This window comes from Ambystoma mexicanum, chromosome 1q (assembly GCF_040938575.1).
Source record: "Ambystoma mexicanum isolate Mex_15411 chromosome 1q, UKY_AmexF1_1, whole genome shotgun sequence".
Classification (NCBI taxonomy): domain Eukaryota; kingdom Metazoa; phylum Chordata; class Amphibia; order Caudata; family Ambystomatidae; genus Ambystoma; species Ambystoma mexicanum.
The window spans coordinates 1,204,718,939-1,204,744,237 of record NC_090922.1 but is presented as its reverse complement, the minus strand read 5'-3'; the positions used below and the strand labels follow the sequence as shown (position 1 = coordinate 1,204,744,237).

At 45.2% G+C, this 25,299-nt stretch overlaps 1 protein-coding gene across 1 annotated transcript in view; it reads left to right on the top strand.

Moving 5' to 3' along the window:
- The window catches only part of IL12RB2 (interleukin 12 receptor subunit beta 2), a 632,737-nt gene that overhangs the window by 403,312 nt on the left and 204,126 nt on the right, over positions 1-25,299 (top strand). The window contains exon 10 of the mRNA XM_069641943.1: positions 13,601-13,795. Within this exon, the coding sequence (XP_069498044.1) occupies positions 13,601-13,795 (195 nt within the window). The remainder of the gene's footprint in view (positions 1-13,600; positions 13,796-25,299) is intronic.

Sequence of the window (25,299 nt, the reverse complement as noted above, 5' to 3'; positions counted from 1 at the left end):
TTAAGGTAGACTGGACAAGTGAAGTGGTAGCCAGTTCACGACTGCCATCCCATTATTCAGCACAAGCAGCAGAACTAGTAGCCCTAATACTAGCACTGGAAAACAGCATCAAGAAGGAGATGACAATTTATTCAGACTCCACTTATATAACATCTACAGTACACTCTGGACTGTCACGATGGCTCAGGAGAGGATTCAGAAGGGCAGACGGGACTCCAATACAACATGCACCTTCGCTGGGCAGACTCATTGAAGTAATTGCTTATCCAACACAGGTAGCAATAGTGAAGTGCCAAGCACACACAAAAGGGGAAGATCGCATCTCAACGGGAAATGAAGCAGCAGACTTTGAGGCCAAGAGCGCAGCATATTTTGGGTAGCAATGGGAATTAGGAGGCGATTCCAATGCGAGAGAGTGCACCAGAAATATGGTACTTAAGGAAGGGTACAATGTATTGCCAGAAGCACAAATCATGGAGTTCCAGGGAGGTGCAGCCAAGGAAGAGAAGGAGCTGTGGATAAAGAGGTGATGCTCAATGTCTCTGACAGATGCCCTATGGGGCAGGATAACACAGGAAAAGTGGTGATGCCACTAGCATTATTGAACACTGCATTGACACAATTGCATTATCCAACACACACAGGGAAGGAGGTAATTGCTACATGCATTGGAGAAACATGATTCTGTCCTGATTTGGCGGAACACGTGACTGAAATTGTGAGAAACTGTTTGATTTGCCAGCAGTTTACAGCATGGCATAAATTGAGAGTGGTGAGAGGGGCCATACCGAGACCAGTAGGCCCATTCCAGCTTTTACACATTGATTATGTCGACATGATCCAGGTCTTTCAAGGATACCGCTGCATGATAGTAGTCGTATGCCCATTCTCCAGGTGGATCGAGGCTGGGCCCTGCTGACATGCTGATGCCCTAAGAGCGGCAACGTTCCTAATTAGGGAAGTTTTCCGAAGATGAGGCGTGTGTGAGGTCCTGTGGTCTGACAATGGGCCTCATTTCGCCAACAAAGTGTTTCAGCACATCATAGCATTGTTGGCCATCCAACACAAGTTCTTCTGTGTGTACCAGCCACAAGCAAATGGGGTGTGTGCACGCCTGAATGGTCTCCTGAAAGAGTGCTTAGCCAACACACAGCAGAGTACCAAAAAGAACTGACTGCACTGTTTACCTCTTACCCTGTTTGCATTGCGCAATAAGCCTGGTTCCGACCACCATTTAACGCCACATGAGGTAGTGACTGGACAGCATATGCATCTTCCCCTGGCTCCTCCCACAAGAGCACTGAAAGATTGTGAGAATAGTGCAGATGTGTTAAGGCAGGAAATGAATGACTATGGTACTTTTTTGATGGCTAGTGCTTTCTTTAATCTCTCGCCAGATACGACACTCAGGAGGCCCAGAAGACAGTGAAGAGAGCAACTGGGCCAGCGCACCACAAGACTCTGAGTTTAGAAATCATGTGAGTGTGTGGACATCGTCCTCCTCAGGAACTTTGTGAGGCGATGGAATGTGCCTATTATCACAGGTCTGCATGTAGTGGAGAGAGTGGCTGACCGTGCTGTCAAACTCGAGGGGAAACAGTCTGGAACCACTTGGTACATGTCAAGCCCTACAAAGCAGCAGCCTCACCTGAGAACAAGGTCGCCTTGACCGACAGGGCCAATGTTCAGCACCTAGAAGAGCTACAAGGGTGTTCTGAACTGACACGACCGAGAGGAGGACATCGAATGGTCACGTTCTCCCGAGCAGCAGAAGCCGAGACTGGAATACTTGGGGACATAGATTAGGGTACACTGTTTGTTATTTTTCCATTTCATTTTCTGCACTCAATCTACGTGAAAGCTGATGTAACTGTTGTTCAGATCCATGTTGCCCTCTACCCATCACCCAGATACTTGGTCCGTGGAGCTTAAGAGCATTTACAATACTAACAAAATAAGGCATTCCTTTGTGCATTTCAGGCAGACAACTGTATCGTCAAGCTGCAAGGATATAGCAGCGTAAGTGGAAATGAGGGGGAACAATAAAGAACATTATTATTATGTCATGTGTGTCAATTATTTCCAGGTGGGTTGATGGGATTCATATTCTGGAGAATATACTTTGTTGCTAGTGCTACCGCTGTACCCTCTACTAACATTCCCCCAACCCGAGCAGGTGGAACGACCATGGCAGGTGGACTGGACAACACTGCTGGTAAGGTAAGAAGAGGTAAGCGCAGTGTTGACACAGACATGAAAGGGGTTGACATGTATCTCACCGACACTGCTCGAGTGTCTAATAACATGTGGTACAAACACATGTCCAAAGTAGGTAAGGAAACTACCAGGGAGAGCTGTTATGTCGGCTCCTTAATCCCCTATGCAATGAGTGCCTCCATAACGTTCATAGCAACTGAAATACCGGCAGCAAGAGCACAATGTCCAATGTATCTCTCGATGATGCAAACTCGAGGAAGATTTCAAGGGAAGACAGCCATGCTGAGATGGATGTCTAAAACAACGTTCCTGTATGAAGATAATTACATAAAGACATTAGACATAATGAACAATTATTGGCAGCTAGATGAAGCCATATAGTACATAACGGATGGACCTGACAAGGGAGAAACAAAGACTATCACGCTAAATGAGCTACCATGTCCCTGGATAAAGTTAAGGGAGACAGGAGGAGAGCCTGGTTGTTGGGAAAGACTACAAATACTAGTGTATGGCCAAGTATATACAAAGTATGGTTGGCAGGAGGGAGTGGTGGGAAGCAAATCACTGACACTAGCACAGTCACCAGTGAACAATGTACAGCAAGAAAATGACAAGTGCCTGAAGGAATGGGAACACGAGTGCTAAGCTGCTGACATGGGTGGAAAATGAAGCTGGTCCAATGCCGATAATACCTCTGAAGACACCAACACTGTGCTATCAGAACAATGACGAAGTTGAAGTTGGCGAGAACGTTGGGTGCAGAAGCATTGAACAGCACACAGCTATGAAAGCAGGAACGGCAGTACTGATGGATCATTACTAGGCTTGCGGATTGAAAGCATACGAGAAGCTGCCACCCGACTGGGGAAGAGTTTGCTTGTTGGTGCACATCAACATGCCTTTGTTGGTTGTGCCAAGGAAGGATGTGAAGCTTGACGGCTTCCCGAAAATGGACAATAACAAAAGAAAGAAGAGATTGATTAAAGTAGCACCAACTGCCAAGGCATGGAAGGCAGAAAAGCCAGCAGGATTGAGCAGAGTAAAGAGAAGAGGACATTGCTTCTCAGGAGCATCAGAAACAGCACTAGACGAAGCTCTGCCAGAGCGCAGGCTGTTCAGCTGGACGCAAATGTTCTTTGCATCAATAATACCATCTATCCAGATGTTCACAAACACAAAGTGGTTACAGATCACCCGCTGGGAGCTGATGATGACTATTAATTCTACAGTGAATGGGTTCAATGCAATCAAGGAAGAGCTCAGAGCAATAAGGTTGGTGGCGCACTAGAATAGGTACGGTCTGGATCTGCTCACAGCTATGGAAGGAGGAGTTTGCACAAAGATGTTGGACATTCATACCTGTCAACGATGAAAATAACATATGGTCATGGATGCCATCGTGGCTGTCCGATGGACTAAAGGTGATAAAGGTGATAATGGGAGCCCTCATGCTGGCAGCAACATCCATGTGTGGGATCAAAATCGGCATGGCCAGGTGCAAGAAAACAGCAGAAGAAGTTATCAGGATACCAATCATGATGGATGTAAACATAGGAGGAGCAAAAGACGGGATTGTGGCGGAGAGGGACAAGATAAGAGAAAGAATTGCACAATGCAACCTGTTCCCAACTGACTCCATAAAGTTGGACAGCCCATTCGATGCAAAATACTATGAAGGGAAGTGGGTTTTGCGCAACCCCGAAGGATTGTGCTGGTACGTGAACTGCTTGTTCGATGACCACACAATCTACTATGGACACCTCGGAGGAATAATGAAGATATGGCAGCCTTTTTCCTCTCTGATTGACCCTCCCAGGTCCAACTTGGGTCCTTCCTATCATCTATCTTCCTCTCCACCTGTGTTGTTCCCTGCGGGTCTAACCTCTCGCCCAGGCTTTTCAAACAATACCTGGTAACTCTTGCCCGCTGTATTGCCATTTTCTGCTCAAACTTCCCATGCTACGCTGACGACACTCAACTCATATTCAGGCTTGCCTCGGCCACCTCCTCCACCTCTCTCATCACTGATTACCTAACTGCCATTCAAAATTGGTGTGCCGCCAACGATCTTTGTCTGAATGCCAGCAAGACAGAGATCCTCCTCATTAGCACACCATCACCTTCCTTTCCCCTCACTTTTTGGCCGGCCTCCCTTGGCCCTCCTTCTATCCCCACCTGGGAGGCCAAGAACCTTGGTGTCACCTTTGATTGCACAATCTCCTTCTCCGCTCACATCACTGATGTATAAAAAAAGTCAACCTTCCTACTGCACCTCCTCAGAGGTATTCTTCCTTTCCTCTCATTCCCCTAGAAGCTCACTGTCTCCCAAGCTCTGGTTCTCTCTAGGTTGGAACAACCTCTTTCTTAATCTACCTGCCCTTTTGCAACTTATCCAGAACTGGACTGCGAGACGTGTCCTTGGCCTCAAGCCCTGGGATTGTATCTCTCCAGCTCTGAAATCTCTCCATTGGCTCCCAGTGGATGCAAGGATTAAATTCAAAACCCGCTGCATTGTCCACAAGGCTTTCTGGGGCCTGGGTCCAACATACCTTCAGCTAGCCATCTGCAAATACCTCCCATCTCGAGCACTCCACTCCTCTACCTCTAACTCCCTCAGGGTCAGTCGTTTCTCAAATAAACAAGTTGGTGGTAGATCTCTGTCTTTGGCTGGCGCCTCCCTCTGGAATAGCCTCCCTGCCACTCTAAAACTTGAGAAGAACCATCTCCGGTTCTGGAAGCACCTCAAGATCTTCCTCTTTGCTTTTGCCTTCTCCTCTCCTCTCCCCTGCTGATTCTACTCTCCCTCGGCACCATGCACCTGGCCACCCTCTGTCCTCCGGGCCCAGGTACCTGCTCATCTTGCCACCCTCACGCACTGCCTCCGGGCCACCCCTTGTACTGGGATCTGTATCTGTACCCATACAGCCCTCCCCTTTTCTTCCTGCACTTTCGGACCTACCCGGCCTGCTGCACCCAGCACTTGCCACTTGCTGGCTGCACTCCCATAGTTTGTTGCTGTTTTATTTATTAATTTATTATTATTTATGTTTTTCCTCCTCGCTCCGCACTCTCCTTTTGTTCCCCCTACCATGCACTTCTCCCCCTTCCCTTCTACCCTGCACTTGCGCGTTCTCAATGTCTCTAGTAAGATCGCTGTTTTGTTCTCCCCTGTTCCCCTTCCCTTGCCTTGTCGCGCTCTGAAACATTTGTGTATGAGCGTGATAGAAATAAAATATCAATATCAGCCGAGAACAAAAGGACTGTCATAGAAGGATGTGGTCGACAGGTCGACCATAGGGGGGACTGAAGAGGGATGGGGAAATCTGCCACCCCCTCCTACTAAATTGAAGATTACGAAGAAGGCCAGAAAACACTGCAATCACCCATTCTATTTCAGACAAATTCCCAATGGACCCATGATTGATGTACTATGTTGAAAGGTATCCCCTCAGTCAGCCATATCGCTCGAGGAACATACAGACCTATCCATTTGTGGATCAAGAGCTACAGACCATGATTTACGACAGCTGTAAGGACAGTTTGGACTAAACACCAAGAAGCCATGTTGCTGACGTCATTAGAGACACTATGACATAGCAGCGTTAGACTTGAAGCAAACATGCCATCCGCACTTCGAGACACAAACAAGCACTCAAAAATATGAAGAACACAAGCATACCGTTTTATAGTTAGAGGACAGATACATATACATACTGTCATTGCTTTTATTATTTTTGCCATTAGCCAAACACAGCGACACAGAAACCGCAAGAGACAAGAGATCTGCAAAGCTTGCAGATGCTTACATGCAAATAACCCTATGGAAAAGCAGGAGCACCTATGGGACCTGCCAGAGCCATGTGTGACTAACCTATGGAAATTTAGTATAGCATGGACACTGTTGAAACTGCATTATAAGGCTTAGGAAAATTACCTCAGGCGTTGGGCCTCAGAGCAAGAGACGAGCTGAGCTGATTCAGGCTGGACAGAGAGCAAGACGTGTGAAACAGGACCCACAGCCAAGATCAAGAGATACGGATGACATTCCAACCCCCAGACGACAAAAGGACCATCTACAGAAAATGCGAACACATCCTCATAATTCAGAGCTGCACAGCTTAAATCCGTGGTCTCTGAACATTTGATGCGGCTGAAGCAGATAATGGACAGCGAGCAACGGTGGGAAAGGAGAGCTGGGCCCAGGCCGCCAGACACACACAGCGACAAGGATGCAACAATATGCAACAAGTGTTGCACCGATCAGGAGAGCACTCTCAGAAGCTAAGGTGGTACACACAAGTTACAATGCAGACACATAGTCATTCTTGTTACCTTGAAGAGGTACACAGTGAGCTGAGAACCTTTGTGGATCACAGGCCTGAGGCTCTAGCCAATGACAGTTTAGTACCCTAGGGTTGGGTAGCAATGGGCAAGAACCAAGGGTATGTCCATCACACTGCAACAATGTTATAGTTAGTGACTTGGGGGTGGACCAGGCCAGCCGCCTCACATGCGAGGGGCGGTTGAGTAACATCAATAATGTCCACTATAGGTGGAAGAATACTCAATACCCAATCATTCGGCCCAAATTGGTTTCCTGGAGAAGGGCTCAAGTTCTGACATCATGCTGATGCTGTTTGGAAGTGAAACCGATCTGCGAGCCGAGGAAGAGTGAGAAGTGAATGGATTTTTCCTGTTCCTGTGCTGATCCTTGTTTGTTTTGTCTGTAATAAACCGCAATTTGAACTTGCCGTTGACTGAGGCCTCTGTGTATCCTGGGGAGGGTGTTGGGCCCTCTGAGTCTGCAGACTTCCAGTGTCCCTCTGGCATACCTTGGGGTCCTCCCCAACACCTCCCATTAACCCTATGAAAATCATGGGAGTTGTAGTCCGAAACATCTAGAAAGCCACAGGTTGCAGACACCTGATCTATCATATGACATGTTAGAAGGGTAGCATAATCAATAGAGGACATTCCAAAAACGTCATGAGCCTGCACTCACAGGCAGTCCTGGTCAAGCAGTCGACGGCAAGCTATCTCATGGACTACTACTCCTAGCTCAACCTTCTGTGCAAAATCTGGACTCAGCGGTAGCCTCTTGATTAGGTTGTGGTTGATGCCCCCTAGAGTGCAGTCAGCCTGATGCAGCGCGCACTGTGCACTGTGCAAGCATGAATTCAGCAAACATGTAGCATGCGCTGTGGTAATAGTAGTAAAATAAATCATTCTGCCCTTGACCCTAGTCTGGTGGCAAAGGCACATAGGTGCAGGGGCATGTCCCATGCCACACATGATTTTTGTGTTATGTTCAGAGACATTACGGTTAGGTGCAAATAGTGGAAACTGATTAGAATGGCAGGCTTGCAGGGTGTCAGAGGTATACTACCCCCGCTAGCATGATCAAACATGCAAACAGTGCATTTTGTTGGACACTTTCTTTCCTGTGACTTTCACCCTTTTTAGAGGGTGGGGTAATGGGGAATACGGCCAAGAATATTGCTTCTTTTGAGTTATATATGTGTCAGGCTTCCACCACTGGGTAATGGATATTCGCCCGCTGTTGGGACAGTAGTTCAGAATCATGCACATGATGGGAGAGTGAGACGTCCTCCCAGCAGCTGAGAATACTGTGTGCAGGCCAAATATTAGGATTTAACAATATTAAATGGAGGGGGAGCGCTGTTGCGCACGACGAAGATGGCCGGCCTAAGGGGAGAGCTCCGGCCCGTAACATATCCTATTATAAATTAATCCTGTTCGGGGCCGCCTACACGCCAATAAACACCTGCATTTGGCGGTGGAGAGCCTTTCGGCATCACTCCACTGATTTTCATGAAGGAACGCCGGATCAATCCTGAGAAATCGGACTGCAAACTTATACTGTGAACGCGGCAGAGGCATATCCGGCCCACGGCTCCAGAAGAAATCACGCGACGACCGGGAGTGCTGGCTCGTGTGCAGGCTGGAAGGGGGAGGGGCCGCGCTCTGCGCCTTTCTGAGTTGCCGTTGGATATATCCTGTTGGCCCTCGATCCTCCTCCTGGATATACACCGCACGCCTGGTCTGGTCAGAACATTGCCCTTTTCATCAGGATTGTCATCCCGTTCCCTGTTCCGATACTGCCCTCCGGATTGCCCTTGACCGACTGCCGGGTCGGGCCTTGTCGACGGCAGTGGGCCGGTTGCGTTCACCCGCTGGGGCCTGCCGGTAACATCATAAGGTGGGTGCCCTGGTGCCTTTCTCTTGTATACTCGTCAGCGGTGTACGCCACACTCCTGAGTGCCAGCGATCGCCAACCACTACCTATCACGGGGCGCCGGAGCGTGGGCACACCCAACGCAGCCCAACAGAGCTGACACATGGGCCGCAGCGAGAAAAAAAGTATGGGCTCCAAGAAAACTGGTCCGATGGACTCCTTTGCCATTTCCCAGCGGCATGGGCCTGCCGATATACCCGCTGAGCCCTTAGACAGCCAGCTGGAGTCCCCAATGGAGGTGAGAGTGGGCAAACTACTAACAATGGTCCAGAGTGGATTCCTGGCAGTGAACAGCAAACTGGACGACATAGGGGCCACGATCAGCTCTTTGAAGGCTAGGGTTGATAAGGAAAGTGCTCGCACTATGGAGGCGGAGAACAGGATTGGAGTTAATGAGGACACGATAGCACAACATGGCCGTGATATTGCCCAGTTGAAGGGAGACCTGCAGAAAACCCTGAACAAGTGAGAGGACTTGGAATCTCGCTCCAGGCGAAACAATATCCGCCTGGTAGGAGGAGCCGAATCCTTTGGTAAGGGCTCCATGGAAATTCACTTTCTACTCATCTGTTCACGACTCCCACGCCCATATAGATTAATGGTTTATTAGCTCGTCCCTCTCCGCTGAGATCGATGACTGTGCAATACACCCCCGCACGCTCTCGGACCACTCGCCAATAACACTGAACATCAGCCTCCGGCTAGAAGGTGGAGGATGCCCTCTGCAATCCCTAGGGACCCCAATATCTGTGAGGCTTTACATACTGAAATCGAGGAGTTTTTGGAGTTGAACGAGGGTTCTGTGAGCACCTATACTACCATTTGGGAGGCATTCAAGGTTTGGGTCCGGGGTACTATATTGGGTAAATCTACAGGTATGCTGAGAGCGGTGAGGAGGGAACTGGGTGCGACTGAAGCTGCAATAGATGCACTACAGATGGAATATAGTACCACACTGAACAAAGAAACCCTGTCTAAGATACACGCTTCCCTCAAGGACTTTCACGAACTAGCCAATAGGGAAGTTCTGTACAAGGCTTCCCCGGCTAAGGCCCGCACATACGGGGAGAGCAATAGGGTGGCAAGATTTCTTTCCAGCATGCTTAAAACAGATAGGCACCCTAACCCAATCGCTAGTATTCAGAATCCAGCTGGGGTCACGGTCAATAAAGAATGCGATATCAATGCCACGTTTGCTGATTTTTACTCCGTTTTATACTTTGATCACAATGTTAAAACTAGGGAAGACACGTTCAGATATCTAGACTCCGTCGATCTCCCAACACTCACTGGAACCACGCGAAACATTTTAGATCAACCCAGGAGTATTGAGAACTAAACGAGGCCATAAAATCTTTATCTGGTGGCCGCGCCCCTGGCTCGGATGGTTTGACTGCCGAACTGTACAAAGAATTCCAAGGCGAATTGGCCCCACTGTTACTGAAAGTATGGAAGGAGGCCATGAATTGTGGTGTCCTTCCAGACTCGATGCGTGAGGCAATTATTACGGTCCTTTTGAAGCCACGTCGACCAGCACAGGAGATGGACTCTTACAGGCCCCTCTCCCTAATCAATACTGATGTGAAAATCTTCGCTAAAGTACTGGCCACAAGGCTCCTTCCATACATGCCGATCCTGGTCCACCCTGATCAGGCCGGCTTCATAACAACTAGATCCACGGCTTTAAACCTTCGACGACTGTTCAATGTGCTGGCGCAGATAGACCCGGAGGCTAGGGCGGCCGTAGTAGCCCTCGATGCCGAAAAGGCCTTTGATTCCGTCTCCTGGACATACCTTTTCCTTGTACTTGAGAGGTTTGGACTTGGGCCGTATTTTATTAAATGCGTTCGGCTGCTATATACTCAACCATCCGCCAAGGTCCTAACCAACAACACCCTGTCCCCTTCTTTCCATCTACACAGGGGGACCAGGCAGGGCTGCCCATTTTACCCTTTTCTGTTTGCCCTCACTATTGAACCAATGGTGGAATGCATTCGTCAACACCACTCGCATAGAGGACTCAGGATGACTGGCCCTCCCCAGATCATATCTCTGTATTCGGACGATACCCTGTTGTATGTCCGGGACCCACATGAGAATGTGCAACACATTATGGCTGACATACACAAGTTCTCGGAATACTCGGGATACAAAATCAATGTCCCCAAATCCGAATTCTTTCCTTTGACCCATAATACGGGTGACCTATCTAAGCCTTCCCCCACACTGGTGAGATACCTGGGCATAATGGTGGCTAGAGATAGACAGCTGCTGCACTCACACAATCATGACGAACTGCTTCTCACCCTTTCGACCAAGCTCCACCTATGGGCTAACCTCCCTCTGTCCCTATACGGCCGAGTGGCCCTACTTAAAATGGTTGTATTACCCAAACTCCTGTACCTCTTCAATAACATCCCGATATGGCCCGGTAAACCCTTTTGTTGTCAAACTTAGGTCACTGGCATCTTCCTTTATTTGGAACGGTAAAACTGCTAGGTTGGGGTGGGATAAAATGGTGGAGCCATACTCACAAGGTGGTATCGCGGCCCCTGATTTTGAATTGTATTGCATAGCAGCACAGGCACAATTTGTAAAACATTGGTTTGACCCCGAGGACACTGCCCCACACATTCTTCTCGAAAAGCACGCAGTCCGCCCTAATGATATACGTTCCATCCTTTTGAACCCCACCTATAGCAACAACTGCCCTTTTGACCCAGTATACGTCACTACACGGGCGTGGTCCAGGGTCTATAAAAGGATTGGGCTGGAAGTCCCCTATGACCCAGATATACCCCTGTGGAACTTCTCCAGTGTTTCCCCGACCTTCGACAGGGCCCTTCAGCAGACCTGCGACCCGAATAGACTCTTCAGGTTACGAGATATGTTCCCTGATGGCACGTTCTGTGAACTCGCAGATGTCACGAGGGCGATTGGAGGGGGGTCAGCTTAAATGTCTCCAATACTATCGTATGAGAACCGCTTTTGCCGCCAAATGGCCCTCCTTCCCGGTGGAACCCCAGGCACATGAGTGTATCGGAGCCATGGTGACGACGGATGGTCATGGCAAAGGAATCTCGTCATTATACACCCTGGTGCAATCACACTCCCCCTCACGAAACACTATCAGAGAAACCTGGGAGCCGGATGTGGGTACTCAGATCGATGACGTGAGATGGGCCGATATTGTCAACTGACCAAATTGGTCTCCATGAACTCTGGACTCGGACTGATCCAATTTAAAATACTGAATCAGCTACATTACTCCCGGGCTAGACTGGCTAAGTTTGTGGAGGGTTGCACAGGGACATGTTTGAAATGTGGCGCTCCTGATGCTGGGGCATATCATATGTACTGGTCGTGCCCTGTTATCGCGAACTTTTGGCGAGAAGTGGCTGAGCTCCTTGAAGAGATAACGGCGATCCCAGCCGCCCTATCCCCCTAAAATACCTGCTTGGTGACATTGGGAAGGTGAAGGAGACCACGAGGAGACTATTTAACATCTCATGTATTATTGCCAAACGCTGCATCCTCAAATGCTGGAAATCCACTGCAGGGCCTACCCGATCCAATTTCCTGAAAGACTTGTGTATGGTGAACGATGACAAGGAACTCTTTGTTTTATCCGTCCCGACACCCTGTCGTCCTAAAGATATATGGTCTCTACTATCTATGTGATTTGATGTCCGATTCTGATGTAACACCTACCCCGTCGCCTTAGGTGACGATACCTGTCTTACTGCCACTGATATATGCCACTGTCGATATTATACATATGCTATACTGTACTGTTTATGAGAACTGTCTTGCTGTGAATTGTTCCCCTCAATAAACAAAGTTTAAAAAAAAACAATATTAAATGGATTTTAAAAGCCTATGAGTGTGAGGGTGTGACTTGTGATCTAGCCTCATTGATGTTGGATCTATTTTTTCAATGTCATCTTGTAGCTGGGGGTGTCATTGAAAGTGATGCAGTGATAAAAGGGTTAGATTTTAGGGTACGATTACTTGTGCAGCCAGTATGGCCATGTTTTCTTACAGAGGCACGACATTTTTACTGTCATTAAGGGGAAAGCCATCATGGCTTTTCTTATGGAGTCATAATAGTGCAGCCATGATGGAAATGTTCTCCTACAGTGCATGGCAATTTTTTACTAGTATTATGAGAAAGGTCAACAGAAGTATTTTGTACAGAGAGATACTGGATTCTTATAGTATCATTACTGGCATTATGGGCAAAGCAAACAGGAGTATGCTTTGATGTAGGCATGTTGGCATATATAATGGTGCAGCCAGCAAATACATGTGGGGGCACGGCCAGAACGAAAATGTGTGTTTTAACTGGCAGAATAGTGGCAAGTATTGTGGGTGAAAGCATCATGAACATTTATCGGAAAGTGCTCCTGTGCACTGTTGATGAATTGGGCCTTTATTCACAGAACGTTTTCCAATGGGGTTATAAAACGCTTCTGCGAATTAGGCTATTGGTGGCTATTGGATTTTTCATGTTTTTCCTTACAAAATGGATTGTACATTGTTTAGCTTCTAACCCAATTTGTCACATAAAGTTTGCTGTAAAATCCACAATTTTAAGCCATTATATGAAAATAATTCTATGAATGGGGGACCCCCCCTCGTGGTCAAACCACCCTTGGTTTGATAAGACTCCCTCGCTATGCTCAGTCGCTCCCAAATAATCATAGGAAATGTTTACGCTTCTCCAATTAATAAATTCACCATTATATTCATAGCATAAATCCTGCCAAAAGTCCATGGACCCTACTAGTGTACAGCAGGCCAGTCCGACTGTATAGACTGCATCACTCCCCCTGCTCCTGATACAGTGGTGACTTTTTAGGTGCCCCCAGCATTGTTAGTCTACCTCTATATGCTGTTACTGTAATTAAAGCATCATCACTAATGAAGAAGTAAGTGAGTGAATAGTAGTGGCACTGTTTTAGGTAATCATCAGCCACAAATAAGATGAGCGAGTATGTCTTTACCTGATTTCAATATCTATGTTTTTGTTGGCATGTACTCTTACTGGACAAAATTTCAAATTCTTCAAATTAAAACAAGAATCCTCATGTATTTCATATGTTTTCTTGTTTGTGTTTCCAGGATTGCCTTTTCCAGAAAGTGTGGTAGCGAATGCAAGCAATGATGGTAGAATCGTTATCATTTGGAATCCCCCCATTACACCCCCAATGCTTGTAGATGGATATATTGTGGAATGGTCAGACTCTCATAGGAACGACTATCCCAAGAAGAACTGGATGAAAGTCCCAGCTTCCACGTGCATAGCAACTTTATCAGGTAATGTCACACGCCCAAGAGGGTATTAAAGAGGCAGTTTGCATTTTATAAATCTTTGAACTTGCCAAATAATATGTACATATTATATATTATAGATGTGTTGACATCATTGGCACTATGCACTTTATGTATCTCTTTAGCACTGTCACTTTGCACGTATCGCGTCTTTTTCCAATGTTTTATATAGACTACAATATCTGCACTAGAAACATGGGAAATGTAGTTGTTACAAAGTGGGATATATAGTCACTGCTGTTTTGTGTGTTCGTTCCATTATTAAGCTGTGTAAACAGCGAAACATCTACTCTTTTTGTTCGATTTTGGTGAGGAAATAAATACCTATTTTGTAACCTTCGTGCTCGAGGATGCTTTTTCTTGCACTTCGCTAACATTTTGTGCTTGGCAGTGCCCATCTGGTGAGTGGTTTATCACGCTCTTTCCTTGAGAAGGGGTAGGAGCCAAATGTGACATGTGGCACGTGCCACAGCATGTCACCCATCTCTGGACTGGCTGATGTAAAATGTACAGTTTAAATAACTTCAAACACATTAAACAACTGCTTTCCTTTGTGGTTTGTATTTTTTCTCGGCTCATGGGAACCAACAGATGTGAGAACACACCTCTTGAGAGGCTATGATGATTCTTAAACAATGGGTGCACGCGAAGTTAATGAGCAGCTGTTGTTTCGGTTTGTAAACCCATTTTTTGCTGGCGCACGCAACGCTTGGCAAGAGTTTTCAGGAAGCAAAGTAACATAGTATGAGAAGTGCATTTGTTTCAATGCTGAACGGTGGCAATTCATAGGCACGAGCGGAGACGTCATTTGGGGTGGCCAGAGGTCTCACTTGCTACCCCCGTGGTGTTGCTTGCTACCCCCGTGGTCTCCCTGCTACCACTACATTTTTTTTTTTTTAAATGTATTTGAATTTTTAAAAGTTTTTTTACAAATTGAAGCTCCTGGGCTGTGGCCAGTTCCATGTGGCTCTTTGTTTCTAGACTGGGTGGCTTTCTTGTCCAGGCTTCTTTAATAAAAAAAAAAAAAAACAGGGGGTTACACAAGTGTAACACTTTGCACAGTGACCTTAAATAAAAAATAATAGGAATAACAAATCATTTGTCTTTCAGGAATTCCATACAATAATTTCTAAACTCATGAAAGGTTTATTTCAGGCGCGCTGCAGGGGGTGAGTCACTGATTTAGTTTGTTCTTGAAACACCTCAAATTCACAATGAGGACAAAACCCTCCCAAAAGCATTTAGAGTAGAATAAGCATCCATTTCGGATTACGGGCCTGATTCACAAAGCGTTTTCCCATGGGATTGTGCCATTATAAAACGCTTATGTGAATCAGGCCCTGTGTCTTTTGCTTTTCGCAAGTTGCAGTCGTAGCATGTTTTTTTCCTGCTGTTGTCTCTTTACGATCATCACAAGACATTCCATTTCGGTGTGCTCGGTCACTTGAAAGAAATCCTTGTGCTTAAAATCTTATGTACAGTGTAGAAATGTTTGACCCTAGCACATCAAGTGGCCCTTAATTTCATTGTGCCACAATTAATGCTTTGTTGTAATGTGCCTATCTTTCCTATTTCCATGGCATGCTGTTCAGGATGTTTGTTTGCATGTCGGAGGTAACAAGTGCCCAGACTACGTGATGCAGTGTGAGTGTGGTGCTTTCCCTGTGCTACTCTAAGTTCTCTAACACAGTTATGAACCCTCCCAATGGTATATATTTTGCCATCCTCTGAAGCCTTAGAAGTAGATCCACGCAGGCTTGACATGTGGCCAACTTTGCACCAGACCTGCAGATGAATTGGCCTGCTGTTAAATCTCAGTTATCAGTTTAGTGGTATCCACTACAAAGTGTAATTTGATTTCTGACTTTCAGTACATTCAGACATGTAATTGCTAATTTTACTATAGCCAGTAAACTAGCTATAGCTGTTAAGCTAGCTCAGGGGGTTGAGCACGTGCTGCTGCGATGTGTGTGTGATCTGCAGTTTGCAGGTTCGAATACCGGGAAGGCCAACTCAGCCTTTCATCCTTCTGAGGTTGATAAATGAGTACCAACATAGGTTGGGTGATATTGTATGCATATTTGTTCTATGTAAAGTGCTTAATCATAAGTGCTATAATAATACATCATTATCATTTGGCCTTGGACATCTGCTTGCATTCACAGTAATTTCATAAAATGGGCCTATGCACACTGATATTAACGATATATATGGTGATCCATTCTTGTATGAAATGGATTTCACATTTCAGTGATATTGCAACCATATTTCTTGTAGTGTACTTAGGAATAATGCTATGTGATGCCACTTCCTGTTTTGTCAAGGGGTGAAAGGTCGTGTTCCATCGCTTCCTGTGATGTCACTTTGGGATGGGTCAAATTACATCACTTCCTGTGATGTCATCAGAGGCCAAGGTTCGTCTAAAGTCACTCCCGCTACCTCTGGCATTTTGCTGTAATTACGTCCCTGAGCACAAGGGCTTTAATTGAGGGAATGGTTTTCCGATATAATTTTGTCGCCCCGTGACCCTATTCTATGCACATGTTTCCTTTTGAAGTCTGCACAAATACATGTAAAGTATCCTGAGTTGTTCATGTTTGTTACAGAGGTTTAAATGCACGTTGTTTCCTCCTTGTGAACATTTCTTTGCAATATATTGTATTGTGCACCCAGTGAACCTCTTTTTGACTCCTCCCTAATTGAGCACAATGGATTCAGTACTTTCAATGGAAAATCCCTTGAAATTCACTGATTTGGCATTTGAGCCAGGTGCAAATTTAACAGCTAATGGAAATAATCAGCTGCATACCAAAACGAGCACATCTATATACGTTGAATACACTTAAGAAGTTAGAGAAACTACAGCACAACGAATTTTCAAAGTGGTGGGAATTTACCATGCTGGAAAGATATGTTGATACCAAGTTGGTTCCTAGAGGACTTTGCATTTCCACTTTCCCTACTTATGAAGAGAAAAATAGTGAGATGTTAAAGGAATAGGAACTGGATTTAACGGAATGTTCCCAGCATATGCTCCGCATCCTGTCCAAATATGCTTAAATTCACCACACATAGTTAACTAAAGAAATAACTGATCTCCTGGAAAAAAATAATGAATGTACAAGATCAGGATATGGTGAAATCTTTCCAAAAATAGTTAAATGAAAAACTACGAAGCTATCAAGATGGGAGTCATCAGTGCAAGATACGTAAATTCCAACGAGATCACGTGGATTATAATAGTGGCAGAATATACACCTTTGCCAAGAAGTTTGATGCTCTCTATAAAAATGTCATGACTATCCCCCCTAGGTCAACTTCAGAATTTGCAGTATCAGAGTCTTCTGACATCAGTTCAACAGAAAAGGAACTGGTTCCTTCTGCATCTGTTTCAGCATGTGTGAAAAACAAGCAAGATTTTTTAGAAGAGATGAGGATGATCTATTCAGAAAAAGACAAGTTCAAAGAATGTCCAAAAGAGAAAAGTCTTTGACCAGACATGAGAGACAGAGGAAGAAATAAGAGCAGAGGACAAGAGGAAGAGGACAACAAGCCTGGAAATAGAATCCGACCCAAATTCTGACTCGGTCACAAAAGTAATCCCAGTGGAGGTTCCCAATAGGAATACAGTACTCAATCTAACACAATCTAGTACAACAACTGATGATCAAACCTGCCAATTACTTGAGTTAGGCTTATCTTTTGTTCCTGATCAACATATTTAGTTGGCATTTTAATTGATGTACTTACATTTTGTACAAAGTTATGTTTAAGAACGCATTTTCTAAATTCCAATGTGAAATCACCACCTCAGGTCCCAGAGGTTCATGCCATGAGTGTCCGGGAGTAAGAGGCTGATCCCTGTTTTGCAGATTTAGAATTGGAATTAGGCTTGACTGGTCACAGTAGTGAATTTTCTGACCTGCATAATAGGTACAGTGATTTTTATACCTAAATCTTATTTTATGTCAACACTAAGTGATGATAAAATGATCATACAGTTTGAAAGTCAAGTGAAAGCAGATCTGACATAGGTCAACTTGTTCAATACCCCCACAAATATGTCACAAAAGGACATACACTGCCTTAAGTATCTGTGCATAAATCAAAGTTTGGGTTATTAAGCCTGCAGATAAAGGTGTCAATGTAGTACTCTAGACCAAGGTGGTTATGCACAAGCGGCTTAAAAGCATCACAGGGACAAAGATTGCTATCAAAATCTTAGCAAAGATCCTACAGAAAATTTCAAGATTTCTATGAATTCCTTACTTGATGAGTGGTTTGGGGAATCATTTATCAACAAAGATGAATATCAATTTTTAAATATTAAACACCCCACCATTGCGACCTTATACATATTGCAAAAACTGCATAACAATCAGTCTGTACCACCTGGTAGACCTATTGTTAGTTCCATTGGCTCCTTAACTGAACCTATGTCAACCTTAGATTACTTTCTTGCCTCTCTTGGAAAACCTTACCATGCTTTGTTAAAGATACATGTGATGTCTTGAATAGATTGTAAGCTATAGCATGGGAGGAGGTTTTATTTTGGTTACTCTCAATGTCGCATCATTGTATACAGTTATTAAGCATATAAACGGTATAAGAGTAGATACATTTTTTTCTGAGAAATAGGTCTGCTACCTTCAGAAGGCACAATGAGGTACTCTTAGAAGTGGCCATTTTTGTTATTGAGCACAATTTTTTCTTATTTAATGGTGACTTCTATCTCCAATTGATAGGCACTGCAATGGGTACACAGTATGTACCAAAATAAGCACATTTATTGATAGAGTACTGGGAAGAAGTGTTTGTTCTAAACAATCCACATAATAAACAGATTGACAATATAGCCATCTGGCTCCGCTTTATAGATGGTTTGTTTTTTTAATTTGGCAAGGGAGTCTAGATGAGCTTCGATTGTTCCATCAGTTTCTTAATCAAAACAAATTGCATCTGAAATGTGTTATGTCCATGAGTACAGAGAGCATTGAGATTTTGGATCTTAAAATGGTAAGCGGAGCGAGAGCAGAGGGAGAGCAGTCTTTTGCAGTCTTTTTACGCTTTCTACGCTGCCTGAAGTGCCTTAAACCTGCCATTCTTCGCGGAGCGGTGAGCGGAGCGAGAGCAGAGGGAGAGCAGTCTTCTGCAGTCTTTTTACGCTTTCTACGCTGCCTGAAGTGCCTTAAACCTGCCATTCTTCGCGGAGCGGTGAGCGGAGGGAGAGCAGTCTTCTGCAGTCTTTTTACGCTTTCTACGCTGCCTGAAGTGCCTTAAACCTGCCATTCTTCGCGGAGCGGTGAGCGGAGCGAGAGCAGAGGGAGAGCAGTCTTCTGCAGTCCGCTGCCGACAGCTGAGGACAATGGAGGTGAGAGAGACATTTAATCAGACTGAAATATCGGAGATCCAGTCTCACCAGTCTTATCAACCCACTAATACCGATACAACAAACCTACCTCCTCAGGAGCAATTCCCTAGAATTTTACGAAGTTCTCTGAAATCAACCAAATGTAATACTACAAACCCTAAATCTACGCTAACTATTCAAAAACAAAAACAACAGCGACTATCATCAAAAGCAACGATAGTCGTCTCTCCAATTACTAAAACCTCATTAAATGCAGTGAATATTATTCTTTTCCCGACCCAAGCCTCAGGGATCACAGGGACCACAGGAATCAGTGAACAAAGACCCGAATATATCCAAGGGACTGTGGCCGGATTTGAGGCAGGACTTCCAAGCGCCTCGAACTTTTCCACTGAATCAATAGACTCGCAATCAATCCCCCTGACTGACACGTCTATAAATGCCTTGGAAATCTCAGACTCAGAAGGGGACTTAAAAGAAAGAACATTAGAACTACACGGCCAAATCACCGAATCAAACAAAATCAAAAACATTTTACCAGACATACCTGTATCCTCGGTTTCTCCGGCGACATGGACTCGCGGGGGGAGACCCCAAGACGCATCGCTTCCCAATGGATTACAGCCGCTGCTACCCTCTCACGCTGGCTATCGCAATCAGCCCCCTGCCCGGCAGGCTCTGCCTCCCCGTCTCGGAATCGAGACGAGTGGTGCTCGGGACTCTCCCGTCCGAGGACGGGCGACCCAGGCACCTGTGCATCCAGCCGTAGGCGGGGGGAGTGCGGCCGCGGGAAGCAGCACGACCGCTATCCAGGCGGTGGATTTTCCGGGACACCAGGACGCGAGTGTGGTGAAAATCGCGAGCTCAGAGCCCGCCCAGGACGATGTCCTCTCAATGCCGGTATCAAGGGGCCCCATCAAGGGATTTACGACGGATCCATTGTTAAACACAAATTCAACAACAAGTACGGTGGCAGTGGCGGCCCAGTACCATGCCTCCCAAGATACATTCTTGAATAAAACAAACCCTCATTTGTTCCCCCAAGAAATAGCCGGTGATAAATGTGCCACACAGGGAACTGTGGTTGTAGAGGGGGTGACGTTGTGTGGATTCCCAAAGAACTTGCCCACCCATCAAGGTAATTCATGCGTAGTGCTGCTGACGGACTCGCTTTTGGATTTGACAAGTGTCCTCCAAGTGGAAACAGCCACGATATCGGAACCGTTAACTAAACTTCCACAGGAACCTCCAAAACAAACCCAAAAGAGAAAGAGAACATACTCCTCAAATGTCAAAGTAAAAGGACACAGAGCCAGAAAAACAGGGAAGTTAGCCCTACCGGCCCCTCTTTTGTCAAGCGCCCTGAAAGACTTTATAAATAAACAATTTAAAAAAAAAATTGAGCAAACAAAAGAACTATCGGAAGCCGAAATGCTAGAGGCTATCCAGGATCTACCGCCGATGAGCAAATCACGGAAATTAACCCACGAAATGTCGGGTCTGCCAAACCAGGTACAGATACAAACAGTTGAAAGCATCCAACCGAGGGGGGAGAACGAAGTCCAGGAACCCCCAAGAAATGAACGGCTAGCTGAAAGGGGCGAACCAAGTAAACAACTCAGGATCGATTCGAACAGTGAAAGAGGTGAAAATCTAAAAAGCACCAACCCAGAGGAGGACAGTCGACTATCTATGGATAAATCACACACGCCGGAGGCCAATCTGAAAGGGGCCTCTAAACCATCTAGCCCCAAAACCTTTATACAGGACTTACAAATCTCGTCCACGCCTAAAAAACTCCCAGACCGACAATCCAGTCCATATGTGATGTCTCCAGATATTTGTCCCCTGCCAGATCGTCGGTTTTCAGATGTGGGGACTTTTAATCCCGACGCTCTCCCGTATGTGATAAACCAAGCACCCCAACAAACCTCTCGCCCTAGATCTCCCCCAAAAAATCGAAGACTGAGTGAAATTGCGACTCCAGGAAATAAAGACTCTTCTTCAAAAAAAACAGACCTCCCAATCATCATGTCAGCTATCACCATTGCTTTGGCCCCTTTTTGTAAGCTCTATGAAGCAATTAATGACTCATTGAAAGACAGTACGGTTTTAACCGCAATGATGCATAGCAAACTGATTTTTGTTGAAGGATTTATCACAGCACTAGACCAAAAAAACAAAGACCGAACCGACACTTGGGACGAAAAGCTGAGCAGGATAGAAGACGTTTTGTCTTGTTTAAAACAAGCCTCCCCAGCTACAGTGGCAAGGAATCTCAGACGGATGGGCAAACCGTGCCTCGAGACCCAGCTCTGGTCTTTATTAGGCAACCAGAAGAGCTTCCTTATACCACCACAACAGTGTCTACCCAACAGAAAATGAGTGAAATACTAAAATCAGTAACACCTGCCATTAATAGCAAACCATTATTGAGAATCGTAAAGAGAAACGAACCGAGGAAAAACGGAGACCAAATAACCTCGGCTCTGGACCCTCTGATGGTAAAAAAAAAACAAACAAACAGAACGAGTAAAAGAAATCACGACTCTACCTGAGCCAAATGGAAGCGCAAATAATTCAGTAATTTGTACGTCTTCCTCTCCGAGATCGGTCGAAGAATTTATAACCCAGAGCCCACTAATGGACCTAAGTCAGCACTTAGATGAAACTAAGGTGATCTCAATGAACCCTACGGCCACGAAAGGTGTTCAGGTTCAAAATATCAAGCCTATTGATGTTTCTAATGCTCTGACGCAAGAAAAAAAAACGGAAGAAAAAAAACCCGGAAAAATAAGACCGGATAAAAAAAAAAAACCCCGGAGAAATAGACCCCATCGGTGTTCCAGTTTCGATAACTCGCAACACTCCAAAACAATCTACAGACTTAGTGCCTGACTCTTCTTGGAAAAAGAGTCCACAGAGAAACATCAGAGACGATCGTGCGAGACAGAGTGGTCCTTCCCTATCGAAGACACGTCTTTTTAAGATAGAGCAAACATCCTCAGCGGACCAGTATATGGTCTTAAATCGCAATACGGTGCTGAAAATACTCAAAAAGACTAAAACTCTCCAAAACTTAAAATCAGACGATTTCGTACTTATAGAACCTTACCACAGTAAGAAACTAGCAAAGGCGCATCTGCATATCAAACAACGAGCTTTGAAAGATCTCCTTCAAGACGCCTATTTGGAACTAGCACACCTAGGGTTCAGTCTCTGAGATCTCGACGTTGATCCAGAAAGACTTGTCAAGATACTCCCACAGGACTTCCCCAAAAATTAACTATAGGTTCAAATCTAGAACCGAAGACCTATATAGATCTGGAAGAGGAGGCCAAAGTCCTCAATCTTCATCCCAGTGGCCGAATAAGTCAAGAAGAGACGAAAGATTTGATTACAGACAAGAGAGGAGACAAAATTATAAGTCTGTTCGAGATACAGATCAAGCCCAATCAGAACGCTTTCGCGACCAGGAAAGGAGACCATCATGGACTGAGTCTCCATTAGGAAGAAAAGCAACCGATCGAACCCACCATGAAACAGAAAATGAAACAAAGAAGGATAAATGGAGCTGGTTCCGCAGCATTCTAACGCCAGGGCAAGCAAAATAGCAATCACCAAGGGATGCAAAGCCAATGTTACCCGCATCCCATACGTCTGCGATAATGCCAAAAAACAATACTTTAAGTATAGCATCTTGGAACACTAGGGGACATGTACACCTTACCAACTCTGACTGCCATGATCTCAGTGGCTACGACATCATTTGCCTTCAAGAGACCTGGCTGTGTGAAAAACCGGCACTCGATGGCTACTCTATTGAAATATCACCAGCACACAAGGGACCACTTGGCCGTCCCTCATCGGGGCTACTGACAGCAACTAGGATTGGTTCCGGGGTAGCAATTATGAAGGTGGTAAATAGGACATATGAAATTATGGCAGTCCTAACCGCATGGAATTCAAGAACTTCCAAGACTAAGCCCGAATCACGAGAGCTGGTAGCAATAATAAACGTGTATTGGAACCCCCAAAAGACTTCAACTGTGAATATGTGTGAAGAAGTAATGAATACAATTGACGAAATCTCTATAAACTACAAATTTTTCAATATCATGATCTGTGGCGATCTTAATTCAAACTGCGCAACGTCCAGTTCAAATGAAAGAAATCGATCTACTAATTCAACCGCGCAAAACAGGGGTTTGGCCTGGAATAGAACCATGAAATCTCGCAATCTATACAACTCGGCTTCAGTGACGATTTCGGAGTCCTTGCTACCGACCTGGGAACGGGACGCATCTTCGGCAACTCTTGATTACATTTTCGTCTCCGACTCTCTACATCGTAACATTGTCTCCTTCAATGTCATCAAAACAAAGCACAGTGACCATAATTTACTACTTCTCAAATGTAAACATCAGGAGACTCTTTCGCAATCCTACGTGCCTGAAATTGAGACAAACTCACAACACACCCGTTTACGAATGATTGCCTCAGACGTCTCCAAACTTAACGACCAGTTCACAATTCTAACTTCGAATTTTAGAGTGCAAGACGATGTGGCTAGATCAAGCTACATTCCTCTTCTCGTGGCCTTCAAGAAACCAAGAAAAACCCCGAAGATGATGTTCATCGACCATACCCACGAATACAATGCACCTTTGGTCGCAAAACGCAGAGCGTTAAGAAAACTAAGAAGGAAAGCAAAAAGTGCAAATCTACCATCATTGTGGGTAACTCTAAAAACGGAAACCAGAGACTACAAACAATGGTTGAAAAATTCAAGAAACCTTTTATATCAAGCCGACGCTGAACTGATGCTGAAACCACTAGCTAATAAAAAATCTCGTGACTTTTGGGCAGTGATAAATAAACCAAACAAGGTCTCAAAATCACACATGATAAATCCAGTTTCAGAAGAAAACTGGATTACACACTTCTCAAATCTGTTCCAAGAACCAGAAGAAAACAAGGAGGATTTCATCAGAGCGGTGGACTCATCATGGGTGGACCTGACAGATGAGAGCGATATCAACAACATAATAATGAAATTAAATTCATCAAGAGCAGCTGGACCGGACGGCCTAGCAAACTGTGACCTAAAACAACATCCAGTCGAATGGTCAAATCTTATAAGTGCGATCTTTAAACTCTGCAGGGAAAAGAAAACAGTACCGGAATCATGGTCTCAAGCGTTGATCGTTCCCATTTATAAAAAAGGCCTCAGAGACGACCCTGTGAATTATAGACCAATAGCTCTTCTGGACGTCATTGGGAAGATTTTCGCCTCTTCCCTTCTGTGTCACTTCCGGAAATGGGCGATCTCAGCAAACTGCTACGATCCCCTACAGACTGGTTTTCAGAAAAATGCAAGTACCAGCGCAAACATCATGTGTCTGACGATACTTAAAGAAAAAGTTCTGATAGGTGGCCCTCGAGTCTTCCTTGCTTTTGTTGATTTATCTCAAGCGTTTGATCGAGTGGATAGGCAGAAACTCTGGGCGAAATTGAAGACATGGGACTGTCCGAATACAATCTTAGAGCCCATAGTCAGCCTCCATAGAGATACTTCCATCAGAGTCCGCCTAAACAACGCTGGCCTTACATCGAAACATATTCAAACATGTCGAGGAGTAAAGCAAGGATGCCCCCTGGCCCCAGCTTTGTTTATATCATTCCTAGGAGATTTTAAGGACAGCCAAAACAAGATCAGATCATTCCCTCCCAAAATAGGTGTGACTCATATCCCAAGACTGCTGTATGCAGACGATTTAATCCTACTTGATTTGACCCAGGTGGGTCTCCAACGTCAATTGGATAATTTATCATCATATATTCAAGAAAACAACTTGGAGATCAACAAATCCAAAACAAAGATAATGATTCTGCAAAAAAGGGCCATAAAAAAAAGGAGCGTTTCCACTGGCACCTGAACGAGATACAAATCGAAGTGGTGGATTCCTTCAGATACCTGAGAGTGTTCGTGGACAGCTCGAAGAAAGCGAGCAGTATGCAAGTCAATCTATGGTCAAAAACCAAATGTTTGACAGCACAGTTGAGAATGGTTGACTGAAAATACGGAAAGTTCTCCCTCCAACCGGCCATAAATTAC